The 25,438-nt window shown below is 37.1% G+C and overlaps 1 protein-coding gene across 3 annotated transcripts; it reads left to right on the top strand.

Moving 5' to 3' along the window:
- The first annotated feature begins 4,583 nt into the window (after nt 1-4,583).
- Nucleotides 4,584-24,082, top strand: LOC104588717 (Co-chaperone GrpE family protein). 3 transcript variants are annotated; one of them, XM_010246759.3, is made up of 4 exons: nt 4,584-4,967; nt 14,998-15,483; nt 19,843-19,981; nt 23,536-23,675. In XM_010246759.3, the coding sequence occupies exons 1-3, from the start codon at nt 4,728-4,730 to the stop codon at nt 19,972-19,974; spliced, it is 858 nt and encodes a 285-aa protein (XP_010245061.1). In that variant the 5' UTR covers nt 4,584-4,727; the 3' UTR covers nt 19,975-19,981; nt 23,536-23,675. The 3 variants fall into 3 exon arrangements, with proteins under 3 accessions (XP_010245061.1, XP_010245062.1, XP_010245060.1); XM_010246760.3 differs by lacking the exon at nt 19,843-19,981 and adding an exon at nt 17,313-17,412 and having other exon boundaries at nt 23,536-23,674; XM_010246758.3 differs by lacking the exon at nt 19,843-19,981 and having other exon boundaries at nt 23,536-24,082.
- Nucleotides 24,083-25,438: the final 1,356 nt, after the last annotated feature.

Here is a 25,438-nt window from a genome sequence, read left to right on the forward strand (position 1 = left end):
CAGTTATTTGTATCACATGACATCATGTTCAACTTAACACTTTTTAAAATGTCAAAATTGTCCTTAAAAGTAAAACATTATTCATCATCCTCTTTCTCTAGAAAATGAAACAGAGATCTAATCTCATCTAGTTTTCTACCCAAGTTCTTTCCCAAATGCGTCTCAAATCCTTAGACATGTTCTTCATAGCTGTTCAGTTGATCAGATTTTAACTGTGTTGATCTAAGCAACTCTATTTCCTGGTGACAGTATTGGGCCTAAAATTGCTGATTCTGTAAAGCAGGTTGGTTCGGTGCATCTCTCTCTATTGAATGTTGGTAAGATTTTCATTTGTTGTTTTTGAGGTGTTTTGGGATGTGGGTTCAGAAAGAGAGAGGGTTACTACTATTGACGGAATTATGGTTATTCCCGATCAGCATATGCTTGCTCTTCGACAACTCTCACTGGTTTTTACCCATTTCCATCACTTATTCTCTATCTTTCGTCATCTTCCCCTTCTCCCTCCATCTCTCAGACAACTTGGTCATCAACTTTGATCCCCTCTTTCGCCCTTCAACCCTAAACCAAAGGTGCTAGCTCCTTGCACTCAGTTCCTTTCCAATGTTTCCTTCTTCTCTCATTGTTTCCGTCCTCTCTTTCTCTCCTCTAGCTCCATTGTTTCAATATAATTTTTTCTTTCCTTATCTCTTTCACCCCATTACCTCTATTTCATTCTTTATTGAACCAACGTCTTAGTTGCATCCTCAATCCTTTTACCCCCAAATCGTGAACTCATGTTACATTTGTGTGTTGCTCGACCAAAGGAGCACACCCACAAGGAGAATTGGATTTCTCTCTTCATTGTAGGTTTAGGTATCAAGCATTGAAGTTTCATATGAAAGGAAGAGAGAAGATGCTTCCTAGATTGTTGATTGAATATAACTATTATTTCTCCATTTACTTGTAGCAATAAACCTCCCAGGTCCCAAGCAATACCACACACTAGGTCACTATTTTCAAAACCGGACCGGACCGGACCGGAAAAATTGGGAACCGGTCCGTTTTCCTCCAAACCCGTTGATTTTGGTCAGCAAATTGCTGAACTGGCTGGTTAACTATTCAAACCTTTTGAATGGTTTTGACCATTTTCCAATTTTTTAATTTTTTTCGTCAAAACAAGCTGACCGTTCGGGTCGAATGGTCGGACCGCTCGAACCGGTAACCGGACCCCTGGCCGGTTCGGTCACCAATTCGTTTTTAAAAACCATGCACTAGGTTAGAAATTCCCTTGTTGTTTATAAAAAAGAAGAGGGGATGTTTGGCCCTTTAGTCTTTTTCTACTAATGCTTTTAGTTCTTAGACTGTACCATTCACCTTCACCTGTTCTGGTAAATGCTACTCGGTGATGATTAGATTGCCTAAGTTGGTTTCTCTCTCTTTACTTTAGCATTGTTTTATCTCTATTTGATAGAATACCCTAGTGAGTTTGATGTGAATTAGATAGTTGATAAAGAAAATTAGATGGCACTTGAAGGGCATTTGTGTCTTTTCCAATGTTACTTAACGACTGGTTAACAATAGTTATTGGATTGGCATGTTTTGAAAGTTTGGGCACTAAGTTGTCACATTTTAAAGTTCACAGACCAAAGTGGCACTAGACCAAAAGTACAAAGTACTAATCAGGAATTTTCCCTAGAGAATATAATGGCTCATTGGATCATAAGGCATTTTACATAAGGAACCGTCCAATTTTGCCTACACTGATCCAAATCACTTATGGCATTGTCCTTTCTTTTATGCCTCTTATAAGGCTTTGTTTCCCCTGATTTTCTCTCATGAATAAAAATAAATGTTTTTGCCAACAAAAATGTAGAGGGTTATAGAAATGTGAGAATTGGAATGGATTCTCTCCTAGCTATGTTGGCTGTCAATGGACCGGATTCAACTATATTTGTTGGGGACTTAGCGACATTCTGGATGAAATATGGTTGTGTATGTCTTTTGATATTAGTAGGGGCTGTAACAGAGTTGCTCATTAAGTATCTCTAAGCCTGTAATGGTGAAGATCTTTCACTCTGTATTAGTACCTTCTACTGCTTAATGGTTTTTATTTGCTCATAAATAAATAGATCACTACCCTGCACTTTGTCTCACGTGACAATTTGGTCCTAAACTTTAAAATGCGACAACCTAATATCCAAACTTTCGAAATGTGACAATCTGGTACTTGCCATTAACAGACCGTCAATTAGTGCCATCACGTGACGCCATATGCGGATTAAATAATTAAAAAATGACAAAATTACTCTTGTCGATAATTTTCAGACCATTTTATCCTTTATATTTAAACAAATAAAAGAAGGTAAAAAGGCTCTTTCATCTTTAGCCCTAGGTTTGAAGACCAGCGAAGGAGGATCTCCGATCTCCATTTGTAGCTACTTTGTGATAATGTTGGTAAGTTCTTGCCATCACTCCCTGTCCTCCTTCATTGTTGACCAACGAGGGAGGACCTTCGTATTCTTGGAGCAACTCCTGTTCCTTCATCTTTGGTTTTCAACTTCGAGATCAGGAAGACCTTCATATTCTAGCCGCACAAACTACTGTTTAGTTAGTTATCTGGCCTACATACCTAAATTGCAACTTTAGGGTTTTTAGTAGAAAACTATTTACCACTGCTTGATTATAGGCCATCTTCATCCTCCTATATTCTTGTTGTGTTTGCTTTGATCGGAACATGGCTTGGACTCGAACAACAAACCTCTCAACACGCTCTTCAATTTGCTTTCTGCCAATTCGGAAGAAGTCCTCCTCTGCACCATTTTCTTGCTTTTGATCTGCTAATATTTCTTGAATTGGTTTGACCTAAAGCCCACGGAAGCCCTTTCTCTTCAAATGCCAACAAAGAATTGTCTTTTCAAGTATTCAAACTAACCAAAGAATTTTGCTATACTACATAGAAAATGGATAGAAACAAAATAAACAAAATAACAAAAAAAAAAACCTTGTTTGCCTTCTCTGACACCAGTAACAAGCGTTTGTCTTCTCCGATGACAATGAGATTAAAAACATTTCTAATGGCAACAAATACGCTCTGTTCTAGCCATATTTTCCCAATACAATGGTGAATATCTTTGTATGATGATGTTTTTCCCGTTGATTTTAGCAGTGTATTCCACTTATCAACACCGGTGGAGAGAATTGATCTCTTTGGAATGTTAGAGCAATGAATAGTGGTTCCCACTCATAGAGAAAGGTTATTGTAGTGGAGGTTGTTTTAGTAATTTCAAAAATGAATCAAACTCAGCTATCAAAAATGAGATGGGTATTTACTTCTTTTTATGCGCTAGTTGGCGGTCTGTTAACAACAAGTACTTGATTGTCACGTTTTAAAAGTTTGGATACTGAACTGTTGCATTTTTAAGTTCGGGGACCAAATTGTCACTTAAGCCAAAATATAGAGTACTGATCAGGAATTTTCCCTAAAAAAACTGTCACCAAGATTGAGTTGTGATGAATTTCCTTTTACACCCTAATCAAAACCAAAGTTATTTGTTGTAACTAATCGATTTATTAGATTCTTTGGCATGGAGAGACCAAATTAAAAAGAAAATTGTCTTAGAGGAAAATAACGACAAACAAAACTCATTGTTGCCTTAAACTATGATTTGGAATGATATCCAATTCCTCTCCCAATTTGAGCTCACAGAATACCAAGTGCTGGTTAGGAATGAAACAAGTGCATTTATTAGCAATTAGAAGATATGTAGCCATATCAAATTTCTCATTTTGGAACAGAGAATTTTAGAATACGCAACAACTAACAGAAATATCCGAATTTTGTAGTTTCTTTGACGCGGCTCCGGATCTCCCGCCCATGTTTATCGGAGCCACATATGGAGAACATCTCATCCTCTGCATAGTATTATGCAGGGGGAGATGTTCCTAATTCACGGGGGGTAGTGTATTGTGGGTAGGCGTGTGCAGAGTTCTTGTGTGTATGTGATCCAGATTTGACTCGGTAGAGGTGCAAACAGATTGGATCGAATTTGAATCGGGGGTATATCTAGATCAGATTTGATAAAACAAAATGGTAGATTAGATCCAATTGGATATCACAAATATCGATTCAAATCCGAATCTGTTAAGGGTGTCGGATATTCAAATCTATTTTGATCCAATTTAATTTCCAAAAGTTTTAATAAATTATTAAAAAGAAAAAATATATATAACAATTTATATAAAGAAAAACAAAAAATGTAAGTATTTTTTCAACTATTTTCATCATATATATAAATATTTTTTATAAAATATAAATAATATACAAGTTACAAAATTGCAAATAAAACATATTTATAAATATATAAATGATTGGATTGGATAGGGGTGATCCGAATTCCATATAGATCCTATTATCCGATCCGATCCAATAAAAAATGGACCAGGGAAATATCCGAATACGGCAAAATAGGGTTGGATTTCGTATCGGATCATCCTTAGCACCTGTAGCCCCGTACCCTACGGGCTCAGGCTCAGCCGCTCAGTCAACGTGTGAAGCCTCCAAACGGGCTCTTATCTGCGGGGGGACAAAATTGGTGTTCTAGATAAGATTTGAGGGTAAATTGGACACTAGACACTGTATCCGAGACCTCTCTCTCTCTCGCTGGTGCTGGTCTCCTCCCTTCACCGAGGTTTTAGCGGTCGGAGAGACCTGAGTTGAGAGTGTTAACTGTCGACCGTTAAATCTTCAAATGGCAGCAGCTGCTGCTTTGTCCAGTCATTCTCTCTCCTCCGTCCCTCGCTTGTATGCGTCTAGAAAGCCCTCTAAAACCCTAGAATTCAAAGCCCTTACCCTTCAAAGCATCATTCAACACCCTCGCCAATCTCGTCTCTGCAGCATAACCAATGTAGGGTTTCAAATGTCTAAACCTCTTCTTGTTCCCAGGCGTTCCGTAAAATCATTTCTCTGTACCGAAGAATCCGAGCCCGGGGTATGTCTTTTCTTATCCAGTACTTTTTTTTTCTAGATTGCTTTGGGTTCATTTTATTATGTCTGAAGTTTTTTTTTTCGAAGATTTAATTTCTTGTAACCTCCAGTGTGAAATGACCGTTCTGGAGGAAATCTTATCTGGGTGTATTTTTGTCATTGAATGCGTGAGATGGGTGAACATGTTTATGGATGAATTTCAACTTTTTAATGTAGCTGTAGTAAGATAGTGTTATCCATGTGATTTGAAGCTTATCTGATGTTACTATCTGTTGATAACTATATTTGACATCTTAAGAAATAATCTGTTGAAGGCTTAACGTTCAACATTACCATTTGCTTGTAGTTCGCATTACTCTGGTATTATGATTGGATGAAGAAACCCCATCTGAATGTTCTTTGAGTTGGAAGTCTGCTCATCCTGGATTTTGTTCCAAGTTTCAAAACTAAATAAACTTCCTTGTGGGAAGAATTGTCTAACGTTTTTGTTTTTCTTTTTGCTAATATTTCTTTTTTTTTTTGATAAATGGAAAAATAAAAACGGTAAGAGGGAGAGATACCCTCGAAGGCCCAAAAATAGTTTTTTTTTTTTTAATAAATGAAGGCCCAAACGTAGTTGTGAGTATAAAGAATATTCCAATTATGATAAAGAAAAGGCATGATACCTAAAGAAAACTGATAACCAATAAACTGGTATTCATCAAAATTTACAGGGAGTTCTCATTAGTCAAAGTTCATCTGCTATCATACCCTTTTGGCATCATAGAAGTTGCCATAAAGAAACCCTCATTTGACACAAAATCTAGGTCAATGGTATGTTTGCATGGTATATTGAATTCATGGGTCAGCACATAGTCAGATTTTTACCTGCTTTGAAATCCTTACTTATCTCTGTGCAACTTAATCTGTAGGCAGAATTCAGTGGTATCTCTATACATTTTGTTTTTATTGTCATAGTATTCAGACCTTGTGTAGTTATAGAGATCTTGAAATTAGTGTTGTGTCTAAGTTATATGGATATTCAATGGAATTGGAAAAATACTTATCTTCTAAATCTATGTATATTTACTCTTGCATTTTATTACTTTTCCAATGAGACCCATGTAATTGTCCTTTGGTTACATCCTAATTGTATGTCTATATACCCAAGGTTTAAGGTTTTGCAACCTATTGGGGCATATCATACGATACGTGTCGTTCCAACAAGGTTATGATATGTGGAATGCATGGAAATGCATTGTAATATTTTTTATATTAATTTTTTATTTTGGTTTATATGATTTTATGTAAAACATTTTATATTAATTGATCACCATTATTTCTTATGGATGAAACATGTAACCACTTAAATATTAATATTAGTGGTCAACACTAAACTTAATTTATTATTTCATTTTAGTATTTCATGTAGAGTTTATAGTAGATTTGAGATTTAGAGTTAAAAACTTGAGATTACAAGTTTGATGAACAATTTTTCAACTTATAGGCTTATGATTTATTTGAGTTTTCATAGTGTAGCTGTGTGTATCCAAAGCATATCCTGATATTTCTCTTAAAATTGCCTTTCCGATACACCTTGCATTTTTGGTACCTTGAACCTTGTATATATTTGACTATTATCTTTCCAGTACTTGTAAGTTTCTCATGAGGTTTTAAATACAGACAATTGGTTAATTACCTTTAGGCTATGTTTGGTTTGAAGGAAAAGGTAGGGAAAGGAAGGGAAATGTAGGGAAACCTTTACAAGCCTTGTATAGATTTTCCTGCCTTTCCCTTCCTTTCCCTACTTTTTCCTTCAAACCAAGCACAGTCTTAGGGAATCTTTAGGGAAGCCTACTGACTAGATTAAAAAGTTGACTTTTATGCTCCTTTTTCCCCTTAGCTCCTAAGTACCATTCTTGCTATATCATAAAAATCCATTAGGTAAGTGAAGCAAATTATGATGTCTGAAATTCTTTAGATCCTTATTTATCAAAAAAAAAAAAGTTTCTTTAGATCCTTCTCCAGCACATAAAGTAATAATCAGTTATTTCCTGAGATTTTGTAGAGCTACTATTTTCTGGTCAATACAGGAAGAAAGAATACAGAAATCTTTACTGATAAGTGACAAGTGGAGAATGGATTAGTCGACTTGAAAATGGTAAGAGTGGTTTATTGGCTACAAGCCAGGGATCAATTCAGAGACATTAGAGAAGATGACACTTGACAGCATTAGAAGATGGAAATAAGTGGGTTCACTCCACATTAGAAGAATAATAATCCAAGAAATCTTTGATAACCCCTCAACTGATCTTCATTAAATTCAATTTTGATGGTTGCTGCCTTGGAAATTCAGAAGTCTCTAGAACTGGAGGGTCTTTAGGGATCGTAATGGAGAGATATTGTTAGTATATAGAGGCCCTATTACTACAGGTTGTTCCATTTTGTTTTTGGCTTTAGCTAGCTCTTAGCTCAGTTCTTTGCACATCTCTCTACTCCTTTCTGGTGATATCAGGTTTCTATTGTTCCATTACTAAAATCATGAGAAAAGAAAAAAAAAAGCTTCAAGATGGCACATCTTTTGCAAGTCAAATCAACAAAGCAAGCCTACTTTCTGGTCTTGCAACCTGGTAAAATGGTGGACAGTTCTTTGTAGATCTTTTTGTCTTTGAATGTGAGATATGGAGATGCCCACTCATGGTAGGTAAGGGAAAACAGAACCACATTGGAGAGCCAAACCTCAAATACAATCTCATCAATATGGCTTTGAAATCTATTTCCCGAAGGAAAGCTAGACAATTTTCACCTTCTGATGAACTTATTTTAGATTGTTGAGGGTTAAAACTGGAAAAATTGTAGAGGAAACAAAATAAAAGGCTACTTTTATTTGACAAAATCTTGATTTTGGGGCCACAAAACCTGTAGAATGGCATGTAGCACCTAATATCCTGCCATTTTCACATGCAAAATAAAAGGCTACTTTTATTTGACAAAATCTTGATTTTGGGGCCACAAAACCTGTAGAATGGCATGTAGCACCTAATATCCTGCCATTTTCACATGCAAAAGATTGAGACCCAGCCAATAATTGGATTATTGGAATTCACACAATGTAAACATAGGCCTAATATATATATATATATATATTTATGAATAAAGATAATTTTATTACTTCAAAGATAATGGAGAACTCATACAACAGCCCCTGGAGAGGTGCAAGCTGCAGCCTTTCTTCAACTGATCATAAAGAAACTTAAAAGGAAAAGACAAGAATTACAGCTGAGCCCAAAATAAGACTTCCCTATTTGCCCCTTGCTTAGCTAAGCATCAGCCCAAAGCATTTGCCGATCTCCCCACCCAATGTGTACTAACAGACATAGGCCTAATATGTTTAATTGAGTAGAAATCTTGCTGAATTAAAAATCTGTGAAAGAAAAGATGTTTTCTTGAAGAAGAGAAGAGAGAAGAAGAAGAGGTTTGAGAGAGAAAAGAGAGCTCTTAATCTAGCCGTCCCCTTCACTAGTATTTATATTAAAAATGTAAAGTGGAGTACAATGATAAATATGCCCTTATAAGGCGGCAAGCATCTAAAACTAGTGTTTTAAAAGCATAAGGTGCAAAAAAGGCGCAAGGGTCAATTTGCGCCTGAGGTGCTAGGTGCAAGGTGAGGCACGCGCCTTTTTAAGCAAGGCGCAAAAATAAAAAAAAGGCTAAAAAAAATAAAAAAATAAAATAAAATGCCAAAAAAATTCAAAAAAATGCAAAAAATTGTTAAACATAATATTAATAAAAATATAAACTTTAATTTTAAAACAAATGTTTTAAAAAACCTATTATCTAATATTAAAATACATAAATATAACATGTAAAGCATATTCAAATGAGAATTTAAAAATAAAATCAAATATATAAAACATTTTCAAGGAAATAAAACCCACAATCTCTTTTTTTCTCAATTGCATTACTTCAATTAGCTAATGCGATGTAAAACATATTACATTCCTGATTCTACAAGCCACCTTTGTACCATGCCCCTCGAGGCAAGCCCAAACAAGTCCATGTTAGGTCTTAAATTCTTAGTTCTCACACAAAAAATAATGATTTTATAGTTTTAATTGCTTTTTAAGTAGACATTTTATTAGGATGAATGAATGAACAACATTATCAGATAGGGGGTTCTCGAAGATTAACAATGAATATGGCCTGAATGGAATGGAGTGGCAGAGTAGGACTCATGTAGCTGACTCCATATAGTTTGTGACACCAGATACACACACCAATTACCTTTTTTTAGGATTTCTTTGCAAAATGTGACAGAGGCTAGGTTTGTATGAAATCCACCCCAAGTAGATGGGACCTTGATGGCCCTTTAGAATTTTGCTGAAAAGATACCAAAATTTAACTGTAACTTTGTTGTTGTAACCTGGACGGTGTCCCCCAGAACAAAACAAACCTTCCAACCCCTCTAGTAAGTTAGTGCCCTAGGCTCTTTCGTAAGGTATTCAAGTAAGCAGTTAGTGCCCTAGCCTCTCTTGTGAGGAACCTGAAAGTCAAAAGTTGATCTATTGCAGAATGCATCCAATCAATTACCACTCAACAATGACCTTCTTTCTCCATATCCGTCCTGCCTTTCAGGAGAGACAATTTCAGACCTCTGATGTGGGTGCCGGCAGCAGCAACAGTAATTTAGTGCAGCAGCAGCAGTAATTTAGTGTTCTCAGCAGCAACAATTTAGTGTTCTCATCCTATCTTATCTATTCAGTATTCTTACCTTATCTGCTTTCAGTAGCAGGGATTAGTAGGAGTCTTATCTATTCAGTGTTCTTATCTTATCAGTTCAGTAGTATAGATTAGTAGGAAGTCTTATCTTATCTTATCAGTTCAGTAGGATAGATTAAGGGAGTTTTATCTTATCTTATCTTATCTTATCAGTAGGATAGATTAAGGAAGTCTTATCTTATCTTATCAGTTAATAGGATATAGTGGTAGATTAGCCAGGAGTCCTCATAAAAGTAGGATTCTACCTCTTGTAATCTCCTATTTAAGGAGCTGATATTATTCAATAAAGGCATCGAAAATTTCAGTCAAGAAAGAGAGCAAGGAGAGTTAGGTGATCTCTTGGACAAATCACCATTAGGGCGCCAAGATAGGTTCATCAAGAGCAGGGAGGAACAAGGGAAAACAGGAGGTTTTCCCCGTGGACCGACCCGTGACGAGATCCTATTCCCAGGCCCATAACAATTTGGTATCAAAGCAAGGCGTCATGGGTGACTTTGAGCAATTGACGTCTAGGGTTCATGATCTAGAGCACAAACTCGTGGATAATAGCAAGGGGGTGCGCGAGATCAAGGACGACGTCCGAGAATTAAGGTGCTTGATGGAGTTGTACTTTTCCAGCAAGGAAAGGAACCCGGAAGGGGCTGCAACCACAACCGGCCGCTGGCCAGACATGGCAGAATCGTCTGGCGAGCAGCAGGTCGTTGCCCTAGCACAGGTTAGCAACACCCAGAATATTCCGATTAAGCAGGAATCCGGTGTCGTTGAGGATTCCATCGACGAGAGTTCAAAGAAGAATAAGAGCAACTACTCCAAGGTCGTCATCGCTGGTGAAGGAGCTTGTATGCCTCATGTTGTGGCTGCAAATGTTGCAAAAGAGTGTTAGCTGCAGTCAGATCATATCCTAGGGCTGCACATATCTGGGTGAATCTTGCTAATGCATACTATTTGGCTGGTGATCATAGAAGTGCTGGAAAGTGCCTGGAGAAGGCAGCAAAGCTGGAGCCTAATTGCATGTCAACTCGATATGCTGTTGCGCTTCATCATATCAAGGATGCAGAAAGGTCTCAAGATTCCACTGAACAACTTTCATGGGCTGCGAATGAAATGGCTTCAATACTCAGAGAAGGGGACTCTGCAACAATTGAGCTTCGGATAGCATGGGCAGGATTTGCCATGGTTCACAAGGCTCAGCAAGAAATTGCAGCAACGTTTGAAACTGGACATAATGATTTGACGGAAGTGGAAGAGCGAGCTCTGTACACACTAAAACAAGCAATAGAAGAGGATCCATATGATGCAGTTCAGTGTCACCAGCCTGGCGTTCACAATCTTTGTACTCTACAGTTCAAGACATCTTAGAAGTACCTTAAGGCTGTAGTTGCCCGCAGCAAAGAATGCAGCTACGCATGGTCAAATCTTGGTATCTCACTGCAGCTGTCTGAGGATGAACCCTCTTCATTGGAACCCGATCCAGGAGGGCAAAATCATTCCACCTATCTGGGATTCCTTTGACTGTGTTTCAAGACACCCATCCTGAATTCGAGCTTGAGGACAAGCTCGTAGTCCAGGAGGGGAGTAATGATGTGGGCGCCGGCAGCAGCAGCAGTAATTTAGTGTTCTCATCCTATCTTATCTATTCAGTATTCTTACCTTATCTGCTTTCAGTAGCAGGGATTAGTAGGAGTCTTATCTATTAAGAGTTCAGTAGTATGGATTAGTAGGAAGTCTTATCTTATCTTATCAGTTCAGTAGGATAGATTAAGGGAGTCTTATCTTATCTTATCAGTAGGATAGATTAAGGAAGTCTTATCTTATCTTATCAGTTAATAGGATAAGAGTAGTAGATTAGCAAGGAGTCCTCCTAAATGTAGGATTCTACCTCTTGTAATCTCCTATTTAAGGAGCTGATATTATTCAATAAAGGCATCGAAAATTTCAGTCAAGAAAGAGAGCAAGGAGAGTTAGGTGATCTCTTGGACAAATCACCATTAGGACACCAAGATAGGTTCATCAAGAGCAGGGAGGAACAAGGGAAAATGAGAGGTTTCCCCCGTGGACCGACCCGTGACGAGATCCTATTCCCAGGCCCATAACAACCTCACAAAAGGAACAATTCAACCCTTGGAGAGTTGCCTTTGGACCTAAAATCTCAAGAGGACTCTAATTTTAATGCCCAAAATATCAAATTGCAATTGTCAACATAGTTTTCAAGGCGCCAAGGCGAGGCTAGGCGACTGGGGGGCGCCTAGTCGCCTAGGCGGGTGCCTAGAAATTTTTTTTTTTTAAGTTAAAAACTAGATCCTAGGGTAGTTCCCTAGGTACCATAACCATATTTCTTTAATAATTATTCATGGTTTTCATAAGAAAAGTATAAATTTCATATTAAAGTATAGAAAATCAACATATTCATGAGAAGAAAAGGAAGAAGGAAAATAAAATTCAAAAAATATAGGGGCTGAACCCTTATTTTTGTTATAGGAAAAGAAGAAAATAAAAAGTATTGGTAGTAGAAGAAGAAGAAGAAGAATATATGGAAGAGGAAAATGTGCTGATTAGATAAAATTTTTAGTTCTTCCTTACTTATTGGTTCAGGTTTTTAAGTCTATGAGGGTTCAATACAGCATTTAGCAATGTTTGTGTTGATTAAACCCTAATAAATAAAAAATAATAAAAAGAAATTAGTATATAAACACACAAAATGATTATTTTAGTTTAATAATGTCTATTTTATAATTATAATCTCAAAAAATAATGAATAAAAAAGTATTTTATAGTAGGAAGTAGAAAATTGTTAGGCGATTGGGTGAGGTGAGCCTCAAAGGGCGCCTTGTCGCCTAGGCACCCGCCTTGACAACTATGATTGTCAGTTATAGCTAACTTGGTTCTATAGTGGAGTTTGTTGTATCGTAGTTATTCATGACATCCAATATCTAGGCCTGTCAATGGGTTGGGTCTGGGTAGAACCAGAACCGACCCAACAAGAATTACTAAGGACCTGGAACCAAACCGGACCCAATAGGATCTGTAATTTTAGATCCAGAACTGAAATGATCGGTTCTCAGGACAATCGGGTCTGATCCGATGGCTGGGATCCTGGAATCTTGGCAAGGGCTTCAGTTGCTTCTCCTTGGAAATCCATCCACAATCTGCTTCCAGTTTTCTCCCCTTGGATCAGGTATGGTCTAAACTCTGGTAACCGAATATTTTTCTGGGAACATCTTTGGGTTGGGGATTCTCCTCTGAAAGACAAGTTTCCTTCCTTGTATGCTCTTTCAGACTTGAAAAATGAACCCATTTCTTCTTTCTTAGTCCCTTCAGCTTCTACTTCGGGCTTTGGTTGGAACCTTGGCCTGCGTAGGGCAATTAGGGATACGGACTTGGATAGCCTAGTAGCTCTGCTAGCCTTCCTTGAGGGTGTCTTCCTAAACCCTGCTAAGGAAGACACCAGATTTTGGACCCTTTCTAGCTCTAGTACCTTTTCTTGTGCTTCTTTCTTTGAAACTTTAACTCAACCTCCTACCCCCCTGGGGTTGTCCTTTCCAGTTAAGGAAATTTGGAGCAGACCTATTCCTCCTCGGGTGGGGTTTTTTTGTTGGGAAATTTTCCTGGAAAGAATCAACACTTTAGACTTACTCCAAAGAAAGAGACCCAACTATTGTTTACTTCCTAATAGATGTGCTCTTTGTAAAGCTGATGGGGAATCTGGCTACCACCTCATGGTCTCTTGTAAGGTTGCTAAATCTGTTTGGGAGTGGGTTTTCTCTCGTTTTGGGTGTTCTTGGTATCCTCCGGAGACTGTCCAAGGTTTGTTTTCCCCATCTTTTTTCAGTTGGCCTAAGAAGCGAGGGAAGACTATGTGGAGGTGTATTAGGGCAGCGGTTTGCTGGTCTTTGTGGGAAGAAAGAAACTCACGTATTTTTTCTGACAAGGAAAAAACTTTGGAAGATTTGTTAGATCGAATCCTTATAAGAGCGGTCCACTGGCTAAAATCTTCGAAGTTGTTTTCAGATTGTCCTATGGATGACTTGCTAAGAAACTGGAAAGAGATTGCTTTCACTGCAAGATGCAAGAGGACTCTTTGTCCGTTCTGGTCCCCTCCCCCCTCGGGCTTTTTAAAGCTGAATTTTGATGGCAGCAGTGTAAGGAATCCAGGGCTCTCTTGGATTGGAGGAGTCTTCAGGAATGAGGAAGGGATTGTTACTGCTTTATTCTCTGGCCCTATTGGAGAAGGTGACTCTCTTAGGGCTGAGATCCTTGCAGCGCTTGAAGGAATTCGAAGAGCAAAAGATCTAAATATTAGCCGTTTGATTCTGGAAGGTGACTCGAAGGTGGTGGTTAATTGGTTGAAGACAGAGGACAGTGGTTTGTGGAACTTTTACAATGAGAAAAAACAGTTCTTATGGCTGGGTAGGGACATAGAGATTCAGTACAGCTGGGTGAAGAGGAGTGCCAACTCATTTGCGGATGGGTTGGCCAAGCAAGGAGTGAATAGGGAGGCTGTTTTCTGGGCTAGTTTTTAATTTTCTTTGCTTTCCCTGAGTTTTCTGATTTTTGGGGAGCTAAGTTATTTTATCTCCCTTTGCATTCATTTCCATCTATTCTCTTAATTTAATGAAATTGATGTTATTGATAAAAAAAAATATCATATATATAATGTTAATTGATTTAATATATTATAATGTTAATTTAAATATATGTTAATATAATACATTTAATATATTATATATTAATTTATACACACACACAATCGGGTCGTCTCTGAATCAGTTCAGGACTGGGTGGAACCGGTTCCAACCCTATAAGAATCGGGACAATATATCAGGAACTGGAACCAGAACCGACCCAATCGGTTTGGGCCCATTGGGTCCGTCAGCTCCAACCCATCCCATTGACAGCCCTATCTGGCTATCCCCTGATGCTCCAATTACAGTTAACTTGTTTCTACTATGAGGAAGTATATGTTGTACCATATTTTAGAAATTCACTAAATTCAATTATCCATATCTAACTTAAGCATATCAGGTCTCAAAACTTGAACCTAGTGACTGTTAATGATAAAATAGACACTTGTACCTGTTTGAAGGCTGCATGGCTTCTAAATTCATGTTTCCATTCTTCAATTGTAGGTCTTCTTTTTTCCTGAAGAATTGTAGCATGTAATGCTTAAGTTATTCATGTACTGTATTCTGAGTATGCATGGATATACATATATTATTAATTCCATTTTGCACTTTTAATTGGTAATTAGTAACAAATAACAATTATTAATTTGTCAGACAATTGATGGAGAAGAGGAGGATGACCAGAACAATCAGGTAAAACCTGAACTGAAGACCCTCATTAAAGTCTATAAGGAAGCTGTTTTAGATGGGGATGAAAAGACTGTTTCTGAAATAGAGGCAATGATATGCATCATAGAGAATGAGAAGAATGAATTGGTAGAGAAAGTAGCAGCACTGTCTGCAGATACAATTTCTGGGAAGGATAAATACCTTAGGCTAAAAGCAGATTTCGAAAATTTTAGAAAGCGATCAGATAAGGAAAAGCTTACAATAATAGCTGATGCCCAGGGAGAAGTTATTGAGAGTCTTTTGCCTATGATAGACAATTTTGAGAGAGCCAAGCAACAGATCAAAACAGAGACAGAAAAGGAGAAAAGCATTGACACAAGCTATCAGGGTATATATAAGCAATTCGTGGAAATCATGAAAAGCATGAATGTGGCTGTTGTACCAACAGTAGGAAAGCCATTTGATCCATCGGTAAGTGAATTTACTAGTGCTTCAGTTCTGTGTTAAATTTACTTTGACTACTACTTGCACTTAGTGCATCAGTCTATTCTGTTTACTGCCATATCCATTGTTAAATCATGGGCTCCTAAATCATTTGTCACTACTTCTATGGTTCTGCCCACACCCTTTCTAGTATGCCCCTACCTAGGCCATCTTAGTTACTTAATCACCTATTGGAGCCACTCCCAGGCTCCTTCAAATAAGTTTATTTCTGCTACGCTTGAATGCTTCTTGTGTTTAATAAGTTGATGTATTAATATCTTTTTTTTTTCTTGAGATTCTACAATGTTCCTTTTGTTTTACTGAAGTTGCAGTGCAAATAATCAGCATGAACATATTCAATTATCAACTCAAGTAAAAACGCTTTATCTTCTTCTAGGATCAGCTACATGAATTCCATCTAATAAGGGTCATATCTTTTATAAAATCAGTAGTTTTCAGGTGTTAGGTCATAACTAAGAAAATTTGAAAAGCACATTTTCCTTTCACTTTAATTTCCCCCTTTAATATTTTTCAAACTTTGAAAGGCATTGGAACTTAGAACCATGGAAATAAAGAGTGTTTCCCACCTCTAAAATCTAGGAGGTCTCATATGACCTTAATAATTCATTTTGAAATATAAGGCACAAATGTCAGATGTTTGAAGCATCATTGTTCATACTTGATTCATTGATATGCTCTGCTCATGTGTGTAACACATTAGCATGGATGTGGTGTAAAAGAGTAATTGCAATCAATATTCATTTAATTAAAAAGACAAATAAAGGACTAAATGGGGTAGTGTGTCATGAACAGGAAACCTCAAAACAGCCCAGGTTGTTTTCACCAAACGGCCAAGCTTTTCTCTTATGTTGGTTGCATCTATTGATCAGGAGAAGAAAAAGGAGAGAGCTTTCAAACAAGAACAAATGTTTATTTTGTCATTAACAGTCAAATAGGAAAGAGGAGGGGGACTCCGGCTAAAGAAGCCAGAGACTGTTATTTGTGAGTTGAAGGATGAAATAAAAAGGTTAAAGTGGCTAACTAACAATATGACCTTGGTAATTTAATGGGTGAGAAGATCAGAAAATGGGATGACGGATACATTAGCCAAGCAAGGGGTTAACAGGGATCATCTTTATTGGGCTCAGTTGTAATTTGCTTCTTTATATTTTATTGTTGCCTTTTGTTATGAGTGATGTACTCCTCACACCTCCCCTTGGGTGCTTGTAATGCTGTATATTTCGATTTCTCGTAATAAAATTCAATTTACATATCAAACCAAAAGAAAAAGGAAAGAGGAAAACATAAAATTTTAAAAAGTACAGGTATCATAAATGTACTTACTAATTTTGATATTAAACAGCTTGTAATTGACAATTCATCTCAATTTGGCCATATTTACTGTTAATTGTGCAATGCCAGTTTATTCTTTTCTTCAGTGAAGCATAATAGTTACTAGCAGAAAGGCCTTGTTCATTAGATGGAAAGGTCACAACCTCACTTCCCACCTAACCTTTCCTTGGTTGTGCACCTTTGAGGATAGGTCTGTGGAGACTCTTGATGTACTGTAGTACTATAGTCCCTGTTGTACTATAGTCTTACTTTTTCTATTCCTTTATTTCTCTTTCAGCCCTTTAAGGGCCTTTTTGTAATTGTGTTAAATATATATGTGACTCTTTGGGGGTGGGGGTCAATGATTACATTTGAAACCCCTGAAGTCCTTTCTCTCTTGTCTTTTGAATTGGTAGATTGAAATGGTATCAGAGCAGGTCAAGTCTACTAGGTATTGATTCATTTTGCTTCTTTGGATGTTGAAGGATTGTTTGAGAAGTCTTTTGACTACCATCAAGCACTGTATGAAGGTTGTTTCGATCAGCCAAAAGTAAAAGGGTTTTTTCTGGAAAAGATACCCAACAGGTTAGTATTCTTTTGATTTCTTCAAATTGGCTGATCTGATCAGCCTAAGAGTATAGAGTTGGTATCGCCTCGACCTTCTTTCACTGTTTATTTGATCTGATCTGAAGTTGGTTCATTTTTAGAGGGGTTTTCATCTGATTGACAGTCCGGGAACATTTCCTTTTTTGGACTGTCATCAATCCAAACTTACTGTAGTGGATTTCTGCTGAGTAATCTCATTCTATTTAGTGAAGTGTTACTCCAGTATCATATTGGACTATTTTGGTTGAAGTTGGCTAGTTAATCACCAGTTCCTCTTCCTTTTAGCATTGATTTCAGCATTATTGATCTGTTTTGGATTGTGGTTATTATCTGGAATGGATGATAAGGCTGATATCATTCCCGTGAAGTTTGATGGAACTAGTTGTGAAAGTTCCATTTTGATTTCTTTATTGAAGGAAAAAGGTCTAGAAGGATATTTGAATGGAAATGTTACTAAATTGGATAAAACTATACCAAGGCCTATTCATAATGGAAGCTGGATAATGGAAAAATAGTTTCTTAGATACTTAGTTCGATAGTATCTCATATTGCAGTACCCATGAGAAGAATGCAAACTACCTATGAGATGTATGCGTACTTGAAGAAAGTATACCATCAATCTAACATGTCAAGATAGTATTAGATTGAGTATGGGATTTTTGCTTATTGCTAGGGAGATAGGAGGATTCGGTAATATTATGCCAGTTTTCTTGATTGTGGGCAAAATATGAACTTGTTCATATACATCCTTCGGACTCTGTAGAATGTGTTAAGTATCTCTACTAACACTTTGAGAAGAATAAGGTGAATCAATTTCTTATGAGACTTACACCCGAATATGAGATAATTGGGTCTAATATTTTGAGTAGAGGAACTCTTCCATATTTAGATTTAGTGATGGGTAAACTTTGAGGGGGAGACTAGACTTCTGACTACTACAAGTATTGATGGGAAATTAATTGATTTTGGGGCTGATACTGCTTTTATTGTTCAAGGAAGTCAGAAGTCAGGTGCTAAGGACTTCTCCAAAACCAAGTTTTATGAGTAGAAGGGGTTTGGACACATTGCTTCTCACTACAATAAAAGGAATGTTTGCACTTATAGTAAGCAACATGTTCAAATCATTCTATATTGTCCGGTTAGACCATCTAAGGGTGCTTAGAAGAAGAACCAAACATGTGCATATCAAGTGACTGAGGGACAAACCACTAAGATCTCTTCTACCAAGGGTGATTCCTTATGTTTGGATCATTGATTCTGGACCAGCTAATCATATGAAAGGAGCTTACCCTAAACCCTTAGATAATTTTTCTAAAACCCATCATAAACATATCATTACTACCAATGGTGAAAAATTAAATATCATTCGTAGTAATGACTTGTCTCTTAAGCTTTCATCTATTGCCTCCATTCCCCTTACCAAAATCTTTTTTGTTCCCAACCTTACTACTAATCTAGTTTCTATCGGCCAACTTGTTGATGATGGTCATATACTTAGGATTTTTAGCATAAACGTCTGAGCCATCCACATTTTGAAAAATTAACTTTTTTGTTTGAATCTAGTTTTATTAAAAATAAATCTCCTTCTTTACATACATTTGATGCATAAAATGTTTTTTGTTGTTTGAATAAGAGTTGCACTTTAGCCTTTTTTCACACATTTGAGCATGCTACCTCATCCTTTGAGATTATGTTTGGACCTTATCTATCGTTTCTCGGCTTGGATACAAGCATTTTGTTTTGTTCATTGATAACTACACTAGGTGCACATGGATTTACTTTCTTCAGCATAAGTGAGAAGTTTATCCTACATTTCAGCTATTTCATGCTATGGTACAAGTTCAACTCTAGTCTCAAGTACATATTCTCAGCTCAGATTCAAAGGGAGAATATACTAATGGAAATTTTTATTCTATCTGAGGAGCCATGGGATACAAGTTCAACAAAGTTGTTTGGATACACCTCAGCAGAATGGAGTGGCTGAGCGAAAGAATGGCATGTGCTCAGTGTTGGAAGAACCTTGTTATAAGAATTTCATGTTATGACTTCATTTTGGGTAGAGGCTGCCAGTACCGTTGTTTTCTTGATTAATTATTCCCTCTTCTGTCCTTGCTAATATGTCTCCTTTCTAGAAATTGTTCGGCCATCCTCTGAACTTATCTAGTCTTCATATTTTTGGGTGTCTTTACTTTGTTCATTTTCCGTATCATGAACTCTCCAGTTATTTGCATAGTTATTTACTTTGTTATTTGTGCCTTTGTGGGATATAGTCTAGACTACAAAAGATTTCTTTGTTATGATCCTTTTGCTCGTTGCATTTGTGTTTTTCAAAATATTCTTTTTCTTGAGCATATCCCCTTTTTTGTTGTAGTTGCTAGACTATTTGCACCATCTGTCTCTGTTTTGTAGAACTTTGACTCACAAGATGTCTCACCTCGAGTTGGTGTGAAGGATTTTCTCGTCTTCTCTCACAAACGGCTATGTGCCCCAAAATCCTACACCTACAACCCCTTCCTCTCAGTCAAATCATCACTCCATTGATGCTCTTGTAAGTGATGTTCCTTTTAGATTCTATTTCTGTTCCTACCACATCTCTTTGTCGTTCTACTTGTATTTCTAGACCCCCCTACTGTTATGTTTTTCCTTCAAACCATAGTTCCTTGATTATTGTGTTATCTATCACAAATATTCCTCGCTCATATTAGTAGGCTATTACTAATCCACACTAGAAAGAAGCCATGAATGCATATATTCATGCCTTACGTGAGAATGACACTTGGGATTTTGGGGTTGCTCCTTCAGATGCTTCTGTCATTGTAAGTCATTGGGTTTACACAATCAAGTTGGAGTCCGATGGTTTATTAGACTAGTACAAAGATTGTCTTGTTGCTTAGGGTTATACCCAAGAATATGGCATTGACTATGAGGAGACATTTGCTTTAGTTGCCAAGATTACTACAATCCATACTCTCTTGGCTCTTTGTGTTGTGCATTCATGGTCCATTTATCAGCTAGATATGAAAAATGCTTTCCTTCATGGCGAACTAAAGGAGACAGTGTACATGAAGCTTCCTCTTGGATATGGTAGTGATCCCTCCCTTGTCTTTTTTTTTTTTTTATCAATAACCACAGATTTCATTAATAAGGGAATAAAGTTACAAGGAATAGGAGCTAAAAAATCTTAACTCCCTAAGGTATGGGAATACATCTAACTGGAAAACACAAAAACATACAATTGAGCCCAGAACCCAGAAGCCCTATTAATCCCTTGCCTAGCTAATCCATCAGCAAAGGAATTGGCATTACTTTTTACCCGAGTACATTGGACTTCCATATCCTTGATCAACCATTTGAACTTTCTCTTCTCATTGCTGTAGCTTGACATCTTAGAAGTGTCTTCTTTTAACCAATCCACTACAATCGCAGAATATCCTTGATCCCTCCCTTGTCTTCCAATTAAAGAAATCCTTATATGGCCTTAGACAGGCTCCCAAGGCCTGGTTTGAGAAATTTTGGGATGTTATTGTTGAATGTAGTTAGAGTTCCTCTTATCACTCTCTCTTTGTCCATCGAAGATCTCAAGGCATCACGATCCTTTTGGTGTATGTTGATCATATGTTGTTGACTAGGGATGATAAAGGAATTTAGGAACTTAAATCTCTTCTCCACACTTCTTTTCATATAAAAGACTTGGGTTCTCTTACTTATTTCTTAGGGCTATAAGTACACCATAGTGATTGGGGTTACTTTGTTTGTCAACACAAATATGCTTATAATCTTATTAAACTTACTGGCCTTGCGGACAACAAATAGGTCGATATGCCTCTAAAGCTCAATGTTAAGTTATCTTAAGTTTGATGGTCCCTTGCTTCTTGATGCTACTTTACAATAGTAACTTGTTGGGTCCCTTATTTATCTCACATGACTCGTCCTAACATCTCTCATGCAGTTCAAGTAGTTAGTTTGTTTCGACCCCTCGTCAACCTCACGTGGTTGCTATTTATCGGATTATTTATTATGTTCTTGACACTTTATTATAGAGACCATTCTTCTCTTCCTCCTCTCCTATTCAGTTGAGGGCTTATTTTGATGCAGATTGGGTAGGCTGCCCTAACACTAGACGTTCTACTACAGGGTGGTGTGTCTTTATGGGTGATTTTCTCATCTCTTCGAAATGCAAGAAACAACTAACAGTTTCTAAGTCATTAGTGTGTAGTGAAGTTTGGCTTCAATATCTCTTTGCTAATCATGGTGTTCATCTCCCTACACCTATTCCTCTCTATGTTGATAACACTAGTGCCATTAAGATTGTCATAGTTTTTAAGGCGTCTATGTGCTTCTGGGCGACACTGGGGGTGCCTAGTCGCCTAGGCAATAAAAATTTTATAATATAAAAAGCTAACTTTTGGCTAGTTTCCTAGTTTTATATACTATTCAGCATGTGACAAATCATCACATCTAAAAGATAAAAATCTTCTACATATATTAATTTCATTATTTTCAAAAATAATACTACTATAATAAGTATTTAATAGAGCAAATTCATATTAATTAGCAGCTAAAGAAGGTTATTAACTTTATATGATATATATTTCAATAGTAAAACATTAAAACAAAGTATAATTGATATATATATAATAATAATAATAATAAAATGTATTAACACATACATTAATAAGAAACAACAATATAAATGATATTATAAAAGGCGCTTACCTTGTCATTTTTGTCGCTTAGGCGGGCGCCTAGTCACCTAGAAGGGCACCTAGTTGCTAAAAGTGAAGGCATTTGAGCGAGGCACCCAGTCAAGTCTCCATCGACAAGGTCAATAATGGACCCTTCTGTAATCCTATAATCCGCCATGTCTTGCAGTTGTCAAGCTTAATTCTGTCATGCTTCAATGTTATATTTTTGTGTTCTACATTTCCAATCCACAAGGCATTCATTTTGATACTGTCAATGGTGTCCAACTCTACAACCTTGATCACAACTCAGCCATCGGAAAAGAGGATGAAGAGAGGCATCTTCTTAACAACCCTCAATTCATGGGTGTTGTGGTTGGTGAGACTTTGACCATCTACTTGAATTAGCTTATTTCCTTCCATCTTGTCGTTGATATAAACTTTCATGATTTGCTACCAGATTTGAAATCACCAAAGGTAGTTTTTTTTTAAACTCTGGCCTTGATTTACCTTTTGGTCTTCAAATTGTCCTGGTCACTAGTAGTGTTGGAATCTAAAACTGACAGTGTCAACACCTAATTTTTGCTCGCTCCGCCACCTGAACCCCAAATTCATCCTAAACAATCGATCAAACCTTTCCAGTCCCTCTGAAACACCAAAAATCCCAAAGAACCCAAATTTCAGCCCAGAAGCCCCTAGATCTACCCAATACCAATCTGATGGCCCCGATTAACCCCCATTTATACCTCAACTATTAGATCAAGCACTACCATCTGACTTCAGACATCCAAATGCACCTATTGCATGAAATTTCAACTTAACATTCCTCCACTTACCTCTCCATTAAACCAAGATTCCATTTCAAGCCGTGTTAGCTTAAACACTTGCAACCCAGATCCCTTTGATCCTAACACTTATGAACCAATCAGACCATATGATTGAACCCTAGACACACCAAAACATCTACTCATAGAATTTTATTAACCATCAGATGTGGAAGCCCCAAAGTGGAGCCAGATTATTCTGTTTTCATAAAATCTTAAGTTCCATTGCTTATAGGTAATTAAAACTTCCAACATTTTTTGCACATCTTTATATAAGAAATGGTTAATAGCTACATAACTGATCTTTATGTAGCCATGAACTTTTGGGTTCTAAAAGAAATGCTGCCAAGTTCTTTTCTACAAAATAAAAATGCAATGGCAAGCAAAGATGGTCTTCTGAAAAGACCACAAGTATTATGAACATTGAATCATATTGAAACTGATAAGAGCTGATACTTTTTGTATTTGGTTTTCAATTCTGCTACATATCCCTTCGGGAAGAAAAGCATGAAAATTTTTCTAGTGCTATGTTATTGTCTTTGTAATTTTTTTCCCATCATTAATTTCTTTTTTACATGTTACTTTCCTTAATGAAGCTTCACGAGGCCATTGCACGTGAAGAGTCTACAGAGTTCAAGGAAGGGATTATTGTTCAAGAATTTCGTCGAGGATTTTTTCTTGGAGATCGACTTCTGAGACCAGCCATGGTTAAGGTCTCTGCAGGTCCAGGGGATAAGAAAGCCCCTGTTTCCAGCAACAGCGAGAGATCCAGTGAACAGCCCACAGCAACAACTGGATTGGATGATGATGATTCAGTGTCAAGCCAGTAACAACCTTCTTTTTTTAGATTTTTTGAATTCTTGTTTTTAGATAGGAATGAGCAATCAAGTCAGCCCCTACTTTTAGATGTTTTGGACATTTTAAATACCTACTTTATTGGTCTCTTTCTGTCCAAACAACTGAGACCACCGGGCTCTTCATTCCTGTGCCAAATAATTGCTGTTGAAATCTTTGCAAGGCCAAAGCCAACACCATTGCAAGTTCTGGTTCTGTTTTCTACTATTGACCAAAGTAACCAAAGTTCTGTATTTCTTGTAGTGTCCATCATGTATACTCTAAAAATCAAAGGAAAACCCTTCCATATCTGCGCGTTTGTTGTCTGAAGAGTGAAGACAGGTATGATACCCCTTTTTTTGGTATTTAATGATACCCATACAAAATATCCAAAATAATCTATTTTCCCTCATTTGACCTCAATGGCGGATAGTCTCAAAGTCTCACTATGTACAATTTCCAGTTTTCACCAAGGTTCAAATATCGATATGCCCGATATGTCGGTATGGGCGTATCGGGCGAATCAATACAGCTTTTGGTACTTTTTTTTTAATTTTTTTTCGCAACTGGTTCAGGGGAGCAGGTTTAGGCTGCCTCCACACCAGACCCCCGATACACCCACTGTAGGGGTGTATCGGAGGGGTCTCGGAATGATACGTATTGGCCGATACATATCGATACTTTGAACCTTGGTTTTCACCTATCTCTGGATCTAGAGCTGTTACGTGCAGAAATCCCACCATTCTATGTAAGATCGCTATTAAGCCTTTTTCTAGTAAATATAATGAAACCCAAAGCAATGTAGTAAAATATATAATTGACTTCCAAAACTTGTTTGCAATTTCGCATGGTAATTAAAATTCGTACTAGTTTTGTATCACCAAATGTCATGATTATATTATGTTAATTTGTTCATAGCCATTCTAATAACTTAATCTTTCCCTAATCCCTACCCCTGGCCCTTATTTCTCTGCTTCAAATATCCATTTTGTGAAGGTATGAGCCCAAATATGTTGGACCGCATATTAGATGGTATGGGTTGGTTGGCTACCTACCTAAAATGGGTGGGGTCCTTGAATGGAGGTTTGGCAATAAGATGTTGAATTTTATAATAAGAATTTGGTTGAACTGTTGAAGAGACTTATCTGGATTACATGGTAGTCAGTATCAGGTTGTTTGGGTTGGTGTTTGTTGTTGGTTGTTTGGTCTATATTGAAATATCTTTTTTACCAAAAAAGTAAAAAGAGCATTGGACTGAAACCTCCTAAGCCCAGAAAATAGTGGTTTCAGGTATGAGATGATTGTTTCTGTCACCTAGATGACTACTCTAGCAAGCCCGCCATATTAATTTCTCAACTGGGTTTCATTTAAAATCTAGCAATTTTGAATTTCAAGATTACTGGTTTTTTAACATTCTATTACTATGATTATGAAGACTGCTTCAAAGTCCTTGTGAAAAGATGATTTCAGGAAAGCAAATGCTGGTGCATGGTTGGATTTCAGTGGTTAATGGGGATGCGAGATTCCAGTGGTCTTAGTCTTGGGCTAAATCATGAACATTTCCTTGATCCACAATTCCACTTAATTCAAAAGTTTTGAACAGGAAAAATGCTAACATCATTGCTCCTCACATGGGAATCGTTCTTTTCCTTAGAACCCACTAAT

The sequence above is a fragment of the Nelumbo nucifera genome, chromosome 5, assembly GCF_055504915.1.
Source record: "Nelumbo nucifera cultivar China Antique chromosome 5, China Antique-T2T, whole genome shotgun sequence".
NCBI lineage: Eukaryota > Viridiplantae > Streptophyta > Magnoliopsida > Proteales > Nelumbonaceae > Nelumbo > Nelumbo nucifera.